Below are 13,382 nucleotides of genomic sequence, written 5' to 3' on the forward strand. Positions count from 1 at the left end.
AGGATAAGTAATGTAATGTATGTACACAGTGACTCCACCAGCAGAATAGTGAGTACAGCTCTGGAGTATAATACAGGATGTAACTCAGGATCAGTACAGGATAAGTAATGTATGTACACAGTGACTCCACCAGCAGAATAGTGAGTGCAGCTCTGGAGTATAATACAGGATGTAACTCAGGATCAGTACAGGATAAGTAATGTAATGTATGTACACAGTGACTCCACCAGCAGAATAGTGAGTACAGCTCTGGAGTATAATACAGGATGTAACTCAGGATCAGTACAGGATAAGTAATGTATGTACACAGTGACTCCACCAGCAGGATAGTGAGTGCAGCTCTGGAGTATAATACATGATATAACTCAGGATAAGGAATGTATGTACACAGTGCAAAAAATAAAATCTGTGTCATTCTCTTCAGTAAGGTCTTATAATATTATTTCGGGTTTATCTAACTCTCCCATGAGTGACAACCATTATTATTACAGTCACCCAGCTTTCCACAGGCCTGTAGTGAAATAAAACTTTGCATGCAATATACAGTTACCTTCTCACTGGTATTCTAGGTCATGAATCAGCAGGCTCGAGTTGAGCAGAACTATAGGTCCCTCATTCATAAGGCAGCGCGGGGAACTGTGGGAGGACACAGGGAATATAAATAAGATCCTGTAACTATGAACAGTAACGATGCTGCACCCGTGGAAGCGTTGGTTTGGTTTAAAATACGACGGTGCCAAAGAGGTTTCTTTTTTTTTTAATCAATCACTGGTAATACATTTCCGGGTTGACAATGAATTTACATTTTAATATTCACAATGCCATAGCACCTGATTACACCTAAATCCAGCTGAAGATTTCTGTGATTATTGCAGAATGGACGCAAGTTTCTACAGTTACGTCTGGTAAGAAGAGTGCCGGAATATATTGTCATGCTGCGCATAACACAAATCTCGTGCAGTAATCAAGACCTACTGCATATGCTTCACCTGCATCTGGAGGAATATGAACCTGATAGGTGACCCCTTGCCAGGCCGCTTCACGCTCCAGCTGTATTTGTGCTGCAGACTGGCAGAACTGATGGCAATCTGTCCTCATTAGTGCCAAAAGACCATGTCTCAGCGTCTGCGATTCTGTTCAATAAAATACCGCCAATATGAAGCGAACCTTAGGAAGTCAAGTCTACTGCGAAGAAATTGTTAGAATGTATCAGTGCATTTAAAGAGACAAATGTAGCAAAACCTGTCAGACGCTGTGTGCTACAGGGAACATACAAAATAATCGCATTAGCAATGCACATTTGCCCCTCACAGCATCCGAGCAGATTTAATAGGCCGCACGCAGAGGAAGCAATCTATGTGCAGCTTAATAAATCCCTGAAATTCTTCACATGTTATTCCCATTCACAACTGCCACATACATAGAACATACATGCTGAGAAGGCGGATGCAGACGTGCAGTGCCCGATCCTGACAAGACCGCAAGCACAAAACCGACACTGAACAAGAAGAATAACTACAGCACCGACGGCATCATGCAGCGCGGCACTCGCTCTTACACTCAATCACTCTTTCGTCCTTGTTCCTGGTTATGCAAAAGGCCTAAAAATGATCAGCTGGTTTGGTTTGACGCCCTGTTAAGGCATTACAAATCATTGCAAGTCTCTGGTTTCTGTACAGGAAATAAAAAAGCTGGTGTCGGACGGTCGTATCTTCACATAAAAAAAAAAAAACCTCTACATTCATTTCTAAAACAATCTAATCAGCAGCCCAAAAAAAATCATTAGAAAATCAAATCCTTCCCATGGAGTTCTGTACAAGCTTGGGAAAATGGGGATTTGGCACTAGTTGTTGCATTCAGTGCGGACTATCATATGGGACATATCCAGGAGTCCCCAAGTCTTGCTCCACAATCATCTCATAGTCACTTTCATTGAGGTTCTTCAGAGTTACATTGTCCCAGTTGCATCCTCAAGATTCCTGATTTGTGAAGTAACCAAAGCTGCAGGAACTCCTCGGGCATGGAGTGGAAGCCACTGCGTGGCGGGACATCGTCATAGTAATGGTGCCTGATAGGATTCCACTTCAGGTCTATTTGGAAAGGCCAGAAACCATAGACCGTGACCTCTTCACATATGCTCAAGGCGGCACTGACCATGAAGAGGCCGGTGGATAGGCGTTTGGAGTGGACGCCCTTGCTCTTCCAGAATTTGCCGACGTTCCGTAAGAAGTTAGGGTTGGCGAACAGTACAGTTTGATTGGCGCTGAAGTCAGTCAGGGTGTAGTAGACTCTCAGGGAGGGCTCTGTACCGTGGCGCATGGAGAATGCTGGCATGTACACGTAGCTTGACTTGTAGACCTTTAGACTCTCCACAAAAGATTTCCGTGACCACAGCAAGTTCTGGAACCTGGAGGAAAGATGGAAAGAGATCAGAGATGATGCAACTGTCCTCTCTCAACTCATGTGTTCCAAAAGATGTGACATACAAGGGCATAAAAAATAGAGTTCTCCTGATCTGAATTGATTACGAGATTGAGGGTGCCATTCTCCCAAATCAATAGGATGGCGACACTGTACTTTGCTATCTCCGGCAGACCCATAGAGAAAAAAAGGAATGGCAGCATGCATGCATGACCTGCTCCATTCATTCAGGGAAAGGGGCACTTCATTCTCTTGATCAGTGGAGGTCTCAATGATCAGATGCTAGATCTCCTATATTGTGTACAGGGCAGAAGTCAATATCATTCTTGTGTTCTATTAGGACGTATAACTGTAAGAGAGCCCCCTCCTGGAACCTGTATGATAATCTACACGTCTGTGTGGACCTTTTCTATCCTTTCTCTTCACTACAGAAACCTTTATCTGAATCCTTTATCTCTGTGAGTCTCTTAGCACAGATAAAAGCAAACAGCACAATGACCCCGGGACCTCTGCGACAAGATCACCCCGAAACCTTGCACCCTGTATCTCATGTCACCTTCCTGCTCTCAGCTCATCATTGTGATAGACAGCAACGTGTACAGAAAGCTAAGTAACTCTCCCTGAAGGTCTCATTGTCTCATGAGAGTTTAATGTACCAGTCCTTGCTCTCCTACACAAACAATGGACGCCTCAGACTTCAGGATGAACAGATAGTGGAGGCCACATACCTCAAGATGAGCAGATAGTGGAGGCTGCAGAGTCCAGTATGAACAGATAGTGGAGGCTGTAGAGCTGAAGATGAACATATAGTGGAGGCTGGAGTGCTCAAGATGAACAGATAATGGAGGCTGTAGAGCTGAAAATGAACAGATAATGAGGCTGTACAGCTCAGCATGAACAGATAGTGGAGGCTGCAGAGCTCAAGATGAACAGATAACAGAGGCTGCAGAGCTCAGAATGAACAGATAGTGGAGGCTGCAGAGCTCAAGATGAACAGATAGCAGAGGCTGCAGAGCTCAGCATGAACAGATAGTGGAGGCTGCAGAGCTCAAGATGAACAGATAACAGAGGCTGCAGAGCTCAGAATGAACAGATAGTGGAGGCTGCAGAGCTCAAGATGAACAGATAGCAGAGGCTGCAGAGCTCAGCATGAACAGATAGTGGAGGCTGCAGAGTTCAGCATGAACAGATAATGTAGGTTGCAGAGCTGAAGATGAACAGATAGCGGAGGCTGCAGAGCTGAAGATGAACAGATAGCGGAGGCTGCAGAGCTCAAGATGAACAGATAGCCGAGGCTGCAGAGTTCAAAATGAACAGATAGGGGAGACTGCAGAGCTCAAGATGAACAAAAAGTGGAGGATGCAGAGCTCAAGATGAACAGAAAGTGGAGGTTGCAGAGCTCAAGATGAACAGAAAGTAGAGGCTGCAGAGCTCAAGATGAACAGATAGCGGAGGCTGCAGAGCTCAGCATGAACAGATAGTGGAGGCTGCAGAGCTCAAGATGGACAGATAGCGGAGGCTGCAGAGTTCAGCATGAACAGATAATGTAGGTTGTAGAGCTGAAGATGAACAGATAGCAGAGGCTGCAGGGCTGAAGATGAACAGATAGCGGAGGCTGCAGAGTTCAGCATGAACAGATAATGTAGGTTGCAGAGCTCAAGATGAACAAAGAGCGGAGGCTGCAGAGCTCAAGATGAACAGATAGCGGAGGCTGCAGAGCTCAAGATGAACAGATAGCGGAGGCTGCAGAGTTCAGAATGAACAGATAGCGGAGCCTGCAGAGCTCATAATGAATAACAGATAGCGGAGGCCGCAGGTTTGAAAAGGAACATATTGCAGAGGCTGCAGAGCTGAAGATGGACAGATAATGTAGGTTGTAGAGCTCAAGATGAACAGATAGCGGAGGCTGCAGAGTTCAGCATGAACAGATAATGTAGGTTGTAGAGCTCAAGATGAACAGATAGCGGAGGCTGCAGAGCTCAAGATGAACAGATAGCGGAGGCTGCAGAGTTCAGCATGAACAGATAGCGGAGGCTGCAGAGTTCAGAATGAACAGATAGCGGAGGCTGCAGAGTTCAGAATGAACAGATAGCAGAGGCTGCAGAGTTCAGAATGAACAGATAGCAGAGGCTGCAGAGTTCAGAATGAACAGATAGCGGAGGCTGCAGAGCTCAAGATGAATAACAGATAGCGAAGGCCGCAGGGCTGAAAATTAACATATTGCAGTGGCTGCAGAGCTGAAGATGGACAGATAGCAGAGGCTGCAGAGTTCAGCATGAACAGATAATGTAGGTTGTAGAGCTGAAGATAAACAGATAGCGGAGGCTGCAGAGCTCAAGATGAACAGATAGCGGAGGCTGCAGAGTTCAGCATGAACAGATAATGTAGGTTGCAGAGCTCAAGATGAACAGATAGCGGAGGCTGCAGAGCTCAAGATGAACAGATAGCGGAGGCTGCAGAGTTCAAGATCAACAAATAGCGGAGGCTGCAGAGCTCAGCCTGAATAGATAGTGGAGGCCGATATATACTTTATAACAACCCACTGATTCACCAATTATTATGCTCCAATGCTACAGTGGGGGTGAGGACAGAAGACATACAGTGGGGTGCAGACAGAATAACTAAAGTAGGGGTGCAGGTAGAGGATGTACAGTGCAGACTAAAGACATACATTAGGGGTGCAGAATGATGGTGGTCAGTAGGAGTGGAGGCAGAAGCTGTACAATACTGTACCTGACTAAAGATGTAGAGAAGGGGTGCAGACTGATGATGGACAGTAGGGGTGCAGGCAGAAGATGGACAGTAGGGGTGCAGGCAGAAGATGGACAGTAGGGGTGCAGGCAGAAGACATACAGTAGGGGTGCCGTCAGAAGACATACAGTAGGGGTGCAGGCAGAAGACATACAGTAGGGGTGCCGTCAGAAGACATACAGTAGGGGTGCAGGCAGAAGACATACAGCAGGGGTGCCGGCAGAAGACATACAGTAGGGGTGCCATCAGAAGACATACAGTAGGGGTGCCGACAGAAGACATACAGTAGGGGTGCAGGCAGAAGACATACAGTAGGGGTGCCGGCAGAAGACATACAGTAGGGGTGCAGGCAGAAGACATACAGTAGGGGTGCAGGCAGAAGACATACAGTAGGGGTGCCGTCAGAAGACACACAGTGGTGGCTCTTTGTGTCATTATTGAGCTTTATGCACTTGATGTCCAATGTTGGAGGTCAAATCCTTTATGCCTTGCCAACACATGGACAATGGCATTATCCCCTGAGATTTCAGGCTTCCACCTCTCCAGTTTCCATCTCCTTCTGTGACCATTTCCTGACCCCAGAAAAGTTCCATCCTTCCTACCTCTTACTACTCCATTCCAGCTCTACCCAGTACTGACGACTAAAGAGAAACCTCTCCATTCCTTCTGAAACAGACACTTCCTGTGCTCTGGTGACTAAAGAGACTTCCAGAGGATGCGGACAACTTAGACATCCCATTCCCCTCTGACCCTTCTCTGACTAGGAATGTCACTGAATTACTACTCCACAGAGAAGAGGAAACCACCAATTGATGATCCGGGGCTACAGTCACTGACATCCATCCTTGCACTGTGGGGGAGGGGTGACAAGAAGTGACAGCCTCTACCTTGTATCTATGATAGATGGGTTCACAGTTACAAGCTGTGTCTTTGTTCCCACATCAAGGCTATAGTCGCTGGTCAGAGGAGGCAGGTTACATCTGAGGAGAAAGGAGAGACAGGACATAAGTGAAAACAGATTATTATGGCATACCCCACAGATGCCCAGGTTATACCAGCCAGCAAACAATCACTATATAGCTGACACAGAGGATGAGATATAACCTATACTAGCTGCACATATAGAATTATACCGGTATCACTGAAAGAGCACAATTAAAACATACATTTTTAATCTATGTAATACTAAAAACCACACTACTTTCTAGGCTACTTTCACACTAGCGTTCGATCGGATCCGCTCTGAACGGATCCGATCATATTAATGCAGACGGAGGCTCCGTTCAGAACGGATCCGTCTGCATTAAAATGGCAAAAAAAAGCTAAGTGTGAAAATAGCCTCGGACGGATCCGTCCAGACTTTCAATGTAAAGTCAATGGGGGACGGATCCGCTTGAAGATTGAGCCATATTGTGACCTCTTCAAACGGATCCGTCCCCATTGACTTACATTGTAAGTCTGGACGGATCCGCACGCCTCCGCACGGCCAGGCGGACACCCGAACGCTGCAAGCAGCGTTCAGCTGTCCGCCTGTCCGTGCGGAGGCGAGCGGAGCGGAGGCTGAACGCCGCCAGACTGATGCAGTCTGAGCGGATCCGCTCCATTCAGACTGCATCAGGGCTGGACGGCTGCGTTCGGGTCCGCTCGTGAGCCCCTTCAAACGGAGCTCACGAGCGGACACCCGAACGCTAGTGTGAAAGCAGCCTTAGGCGTGCCGGCTTTCTACCACACATACAATTGCAAGGACAAAGACCTGTTCCATTTGTGAGCCAATAGGCTACACATGAAACCGGGCTGCAAAAAGACACCACTACAACAGATATCCCTACTGGGAATCTGTTATAATAGATTTGTGGTGGGGATCCCTAAAGATCTGGCCATAATATGTAACTCGGGGGTACCCCATATACTGTCCAGAGTCTGCAATCAATGTAAACCTATAATAGCCCCCAGTGCATGGGGACATGGTCACCAACACAGGGGAAGGGATTAGGTTTACTGTTGCAGAACCTTTTGTTTCTTTGTCCTCGGTCGTGTAATGTAAATGTTATATGGTTATACTTGTCTTTAATCTCTACACACAGGTACAGTATCTGTTGGGGGAGCTGTTAGGAATTTGTGACCCTCTTTATTATAGAGGCTATTGCCTGAGATCACTGCAGTATCCAGAGGTGTGAGCCTCAGGGGGTAAGGCCATACAGCTCACAAGAGGTGACATTGTCCCTCAAGCATGAGTAGACAATGGATTTTGGCAATTGGCAATACTGTTGGTTCATAAATGATTGTTGCGAAACCTTTTATAACTTCTTGTACAATGGGACAGTTCATTCTGGGAGTGGAAAGATTTTGCCTTTCATGTTGGGCAGGTACCTTAATAAAACAGACAAATTCTGGTTGTGTGAGGCAGCCCTCGCCTATATCCGTAGGCAAATTTTTCGGTGCCAAGGTCTGTTTCTCCTTAAACTTGGCTCAGAGTATCATCATAAGGGCATGTAATTGAATCTCTCCAGGGTGAACCCTGTACTGTCAGCTTCTAAATTAGGTCCCTAAGTGGTATAGAGAAATGGCAGTCTATCTCCCTGTCTGTCACTGGCACTTATAAGTAGGCGTTTAGTCGGGCCAAAACTGACTGGTCCCATTAACAGTAGTAACTAACTACCATGGAGGCATAGCGTGTAATTTGGGTGCTAGCCCACAAAGTCCACGGCACAGCCAATAGGTTGTGGGGCATAGCTCTCCCTATTGGGGATTCTGCAAGGGAGTGGGTTGACCCCACAGTGATCTGCCGTGGCGCTTTGTATAAATTGTGACTGTCCAGTCGGACAAGGAACTTGGGCGCAGCCGTTGCAAGTGGGAACTCCCACTGGGTTGTGATATATAGCCTCGGTTTGTAATGTATCTACTAAAAGTGCCAAGTGTTATCTACAGATACTGTCAACAGGGAGATGCCATGATATCTCCTGATGGATTTTCAGAACTGCAGTGTTGAGGTGTGCTCCCCTGAGGAGCAGACTGTTGTGCTTTAATATGATTGCAGGTGGAGAAATGCCCAGAGAGACAATGAATGCCCTTGATCCAAGAAGGTGACCAGACATCTGTCAAGACCCATTATGAAGGTACCAAATGATCCCCTCCTTGTGAAATCCCAGATGGACATCAGAACCATCCATGCACAAAAAGATGAATCAACAGATTGGCCAAAAATGCAACATAAATGATCTTATAATGTATTGTGTTTGTTACTTTTTATCATGTTTAATTCCTCATTGTAAACACTCCCACACATAGACCAGGCTTCCAACATAGTGTTTTGGTATACCGACAACAGGGGGATATGTTACAGGAAAATATGGCTCTCAGCCAGAACCTCAGCCTGATTACCACACAAATATGCCTAATAATTGGATATAGTGTATATTGATGTCCATTGGTATTCACTCATTCAGTGATATCAGTATGGCCAGTAGCCATATGGTCATTGAGTCCCTTGTTAGCAAATCAAAGGCAGGAAGAGCACATTGTAAAAGCAGTTGGACAACATTCTCTTGGCCAACAGATATTTGGGTGGTGACAAAGTGGGCGGTATAGGCGATATGCGATATAAATTTGTACCACGATATGGATTTTGTGCATATCGCCTATATCGCCGGGCCGCAATATGACCACGGAGCGGCAGTTCCGATCGGAGTCCCAGCAGTGTAATGCTGGGGCTCCGATCGGTTACCATGGCAGCCAGGAGTCACGGTACTGAAGTCCTGGCTGCCATGATATGTCAGTGAGCAGCATTATAATCACGTGCGCCGTGTCTGCCAGGCGCTCATTCTTCTGTCTGTGCGGTGCATTGCTAATGCCTATAGCATTAGCAATGCGCCGCACAGACCTATGAGAAGGAGCGCCCGGCGGCCACGGCGCACGTAAGTATAATGCTGCTCACTGACATATCATGGCAGCCAGGACTTCAGTAGTGTGACTCATGGCTGTCATGGTAACTGATCGGAGCCCCAGCATTACACTGCTGGGACTCCGATCGGAACTGCTGCTGCCACCAATGATGTGGGGGGGGGGGGGGGGCCCCTGCCACCAATGATCAATACTGGGGGGGTGCACTGCCCACTGCCACCAATGATGGGGAGGGGACCCTGTGGCCACTGCCACCAATGATTAATACTGGGGGAGGGGGGGTTGAGTTACCAGAGGGGACTGATAAGAGGGAGAGGCTGGGGGGCACATGAGAGGCTGGGGGGCTGATCAGAGGCTGGGGGGCACATGAGAGGCTGGAGGGCTGATCAGAGACTGTGGGGCACATCAGAGGCTGGAGGGCGGATCAGAGGCTGGGGGGCACATGAGAGACTGGGGGGCTGATCAGAGACTGTGGGGCACATCAGAGGCTGGAGGGCGGATCAGAGGCTGGGGGGCACATGAGAGACTGGGGGGCTGATCAGAGACTGTGGGGCACATCAGAGGCTGGAGGGCGGATCAGAGGCTGGGGGGCTGATCAGGGGCTAGGGGGCACATGAGAGGCTGGGGGGCACATGAGAGGCTGGCTGCCATGGTCAGCTCCCTGCTGTTGCGTACACAAAGCACAGGGCAGCAGGGAGAGTGTAAAGTCCTATTCACCCTAATAGAGATCTATTAGGGTGAATATGACAAGGGTTCTAGCCCTTAAGGGGGCTAATAGTTATTAACTAAAAAGTAAAAAAAAAAAAGTTGATCCCCCCAAATATAGAAAACAATATATAGCGATATATATCGCACATGCTTAAAATTATATCGCAATATAGATTTTAGGCCATATCGCCCACCCCTAGTATGTATATAAGTAGAATATCCCAGTAGAATTCATATGTGAGCATATAAATATTTGTAGTCTGCAATTGTATTACCAGTAGATTATATATGCTGTTTATGCATGAGTCACTATTTGTACATGTACTAATGGTCAAGTACTGGATGTGAGTTGGTTAGAAGTGTAGATCCAGGGTACATTGGAGGACTCTGGATATACTGTATATACATACACATTATTAGCCACACTTGCTTAGCATCCAGGGTGGGCAGGAACAGAGGTGGCTGTGTGTGGTGGTGTCCTCTATGTATTGTGTTTTCTGTATCTTTATGTATAATGTCCATTGCTTTGTCATCTCTATGTTATCAGTAAACTATTTATATATATAAGTATCTGCGAGGGTTGCATGTTACACCTGGGGTGTATGAAGGATTGGAAGAGGTGTAATAATACACAAAGTAATCGGGTTATTTAGGAAACAAGGGCAACAGTCTAGGAATAGAATAGAAGGGACAGAATACGGAGATAGATATAAATCTCTCATTTCCGATAAGCAAAACCTCCCTTCATCAATAACCATAAAATACCCCTACGCCCGAAGTAACACCCCAGTAGTGGGTGCCCTCCTTCCTCTAACCTATCCCTAGACATCTAGATACACCCTACATGTTAACCGAAAACAAAGATGGGTACAATGCCAAAACTTAAGAACACCAATAATACCAGCCCCTGGGTGGCCGTTGCCTGTCAGGTCTGCAATATATGGGCAGCGGCCATGTGCACCCCACATTACAGATGCGCATTACTGGAATGGGTCCGCAATCCGGAAGGTCTGTTGCGGAACGGAGGCACTGTATGTTGGAGAAGCTGACGGGAGGACACGTTCACACTGCCATTATTTATTTCTGTTATTGTACTCTGTTAGATGAACAGAACAACGAAAATAGCAAAAGTGCCGGGCACATAACTGACAGAAACGGAGCTGAACAGACTCCACTGACTATGATGGAGGCCTTCAGTTTCTGTTCAGCAATTTGTCTTTTTAACAAAGTCCTACATACAAGGCTTTTCTGTCTGGTCTTTTTGACAGAATCTGCAACAGAGGTCCGGAACATAGCCTCCAACGCAGATGGAGGTCCTTATGTATTATGTATTTGAATTACTGCAAATTTTGTACTCCTCCTCGGCTAAAAATATTCCTCAAAAATGGTAAGAGGAGTATTTTTACTCTTCTGGAAAAAAAAATTGTGCGACCTCTGTATAACTTACATACAGAAGATGCCCAGGTTATACCAGCATGCTCCATATCACTATATACAAGAAGATGTATAACTTATACCAGCTGTACATATATAATTATATACAGTAGATACCCAGGTTATACCAGCATGCTCCATATCACTATATACAAGAATATGTATAACTTATACCAGCTGTACATATAGAATTATATACAGAAGGTGCCCATGTTATACCAGCATGCTTCATATCACTATATACAAGAAGATGTATAACTTATACCAGCTGTACATATATAATTATATACAGAAGATGCCCAGGTTATACCAGCATGCTCCATATCACTATATACAAGAAGATGTATGACTTATACCAGCTGTACATATATAATTATATACAGTAGATACCCAGGTTATACCAGCATGGTCCATATCACTATATACAAGAATATGTATAACTTATACCAGCTGTACATATATAATTATATACAGAAGGTGCCCATGTTATACCAGCATGCTTCATATCACTATATACAAGAAGATGTATAACTTATACCAGCTGTACATATATAATTATATACAGAATATACCCAGGTTATACCAGCATGCTTCATAACACTATATACAAGAAGATGTATAACTAATACCAGCTGTACGTATATAATTATATACAGAGGATCCCCAGGTTATACCAGCATGCTTCATATCACTATATATATATAAGAAGATGTATAACTTATACCAGCTGTACATATATAATTATATACATATCACTGTATACAAGAAGATGTATGACTTATACCAGCTGTACATATATAATTATATACAGAAGATGCCCAGGTTATGCCAGCATGGCCCATATCACTATATACAAGAAGATGTATGACTTATACCAGCTGTACATATATAATTATACACAGAAGATGCCCAGGTTATGCCAGCATGCTCCATATCACTATATACAAGAAGATGTATGACTTATACCAGCTGTACATATATAATTATATACAGAAGATGCCCAGGTTATGCCAGCATGCTCCATATCACTATATACAAGAAGATGTATGACTTATACCAGCTGTACGTATATAACCACTTAAGGACCACAGGTTTATACCCCCCTAGTGACCAGGCCCTTTTTTACAAATCGGCACTCCACAACTTTAGCAGTTTATCGCTCGGTCATGCAACTTACCACCCAAATGAATTTTACCTCCTTTTCTTCTCACTAATAGAGCTTTCATTTGGTGGTATTTCATTGCTGCTGACATTTTTACTTTTTTTGTTATTAATTGAAATTTAACGATTTTTTTGCAAAAAAATGACATTTTTCATTTTCAGTTGTAAAATTTTGCAAAAAAACCCATATCCATATATAAATTTTTCGCTAAATTTATTGTTCTACATGTCTTTGATAAAAAAAAAATGTTTGGGTAAAAAAAATATGGTTTGGGTAAAAGTTATAGCGTTTACAAACTATGGTACAAAAATGTGAATTTCCGCTTTTTGAAACAGCTCTGATTTTCTGAGCACCTGTCATGTTTCCTGAGGTTCTACAATGCCCAAACAGTAGAAAAACCCCACAAATGACCCCATTTCGGAAAGTAGACACCCTAAGGTATTCGCTGATGGGCATAGTGAGCTCATAGAAGTTTTTATTTTTTGTCACAAGTTAGCGGAAAATGATGATTTATTTTTTATTTTATTTTTTTCTTACAAAGTCTCATATTCCACTAACTTGCGACAAAAAATAAAAAATTCTAGGAACTCGCCATGCCCCTCACGGAATACCTTGGGGTGTCTTCTTTCCAAAATGGGGTCACTTGTGGGGTAGTTATACTGCCCTGGCAATTTAGGGGCCCAAATGCGTGAGAAGTAGTGTGAAATCAAAATCTGTAAAAAATGGCCTGCGAAATCCGAAAGGTGCACTTTGGAATATGTGCCCTTTTGCCCACCTTGGCTGCAAAAAAGTGTCACACATCTGGTATCGCCGTACTCAGGAGAAGTTGGGGAATGTGTTTTGGGGTGTCATTTTACATATACCCATGCTGGGTGAGAAAAATATCTTGGTCAAATGCCAACTTTGTATAAAAAAATGGGAAATGTTGTCTTTTGCCAAGATATTTCTCTCACCCAGCATGGGTATATGTAAAATGACACCCCAAAACACATTCCCCAACTTCTCC

General features: G+C 44.8%; 1 protein-coding gene across 1 annotated transcript in view; it reads right to left on the bottom strand.

Annotated features, from left to right (window-relative positions):
- Nucleotides 1-747: 747 nt before the first annotated feature.
- The window catches only part of ST8SIA1 (ST8 alpha-N-acetyl-neuraminide alpha-2,8-sialyltransferase 1), a 63,542-nt gene continuing 50,907 nt past the window's right edge, over nucleotides 748-13,382 (bottom strand). The window contains exons 4-5 of the mRNA XM_044277966.1: nucleotides 6,060-6,152; nucleotides 748-2,407 (exon numbers count right to left, since the gene is read on the bottom strand). Coding sequence (XP_044133901.1) covers nucleotides 1,930-2,407; nucleotides 6,060-6,152 — 571 coding nt within the window. The 3' untranslated portion in view covers nucleotides 748-1,929. The remainder of the gene's footprint in view (nucleotides 2,408-6,059; nucleotides 6,153-13,382) is intronic.

Source organism: Bufo gargarizans, chromosome 2 (assembly GCF_014858855.1).
Source record: "Bufo gargarizans isolate SCDJY-AF-19 chromosome 2, ASM1485885v1, whole genome shotgun sequence".
Taxonomy (NCBI): Eukaryota; Metazoa; Chordata; class Amphibia; order Anura; family Bufonidae; genus Bufo; species Bufo gargarizans.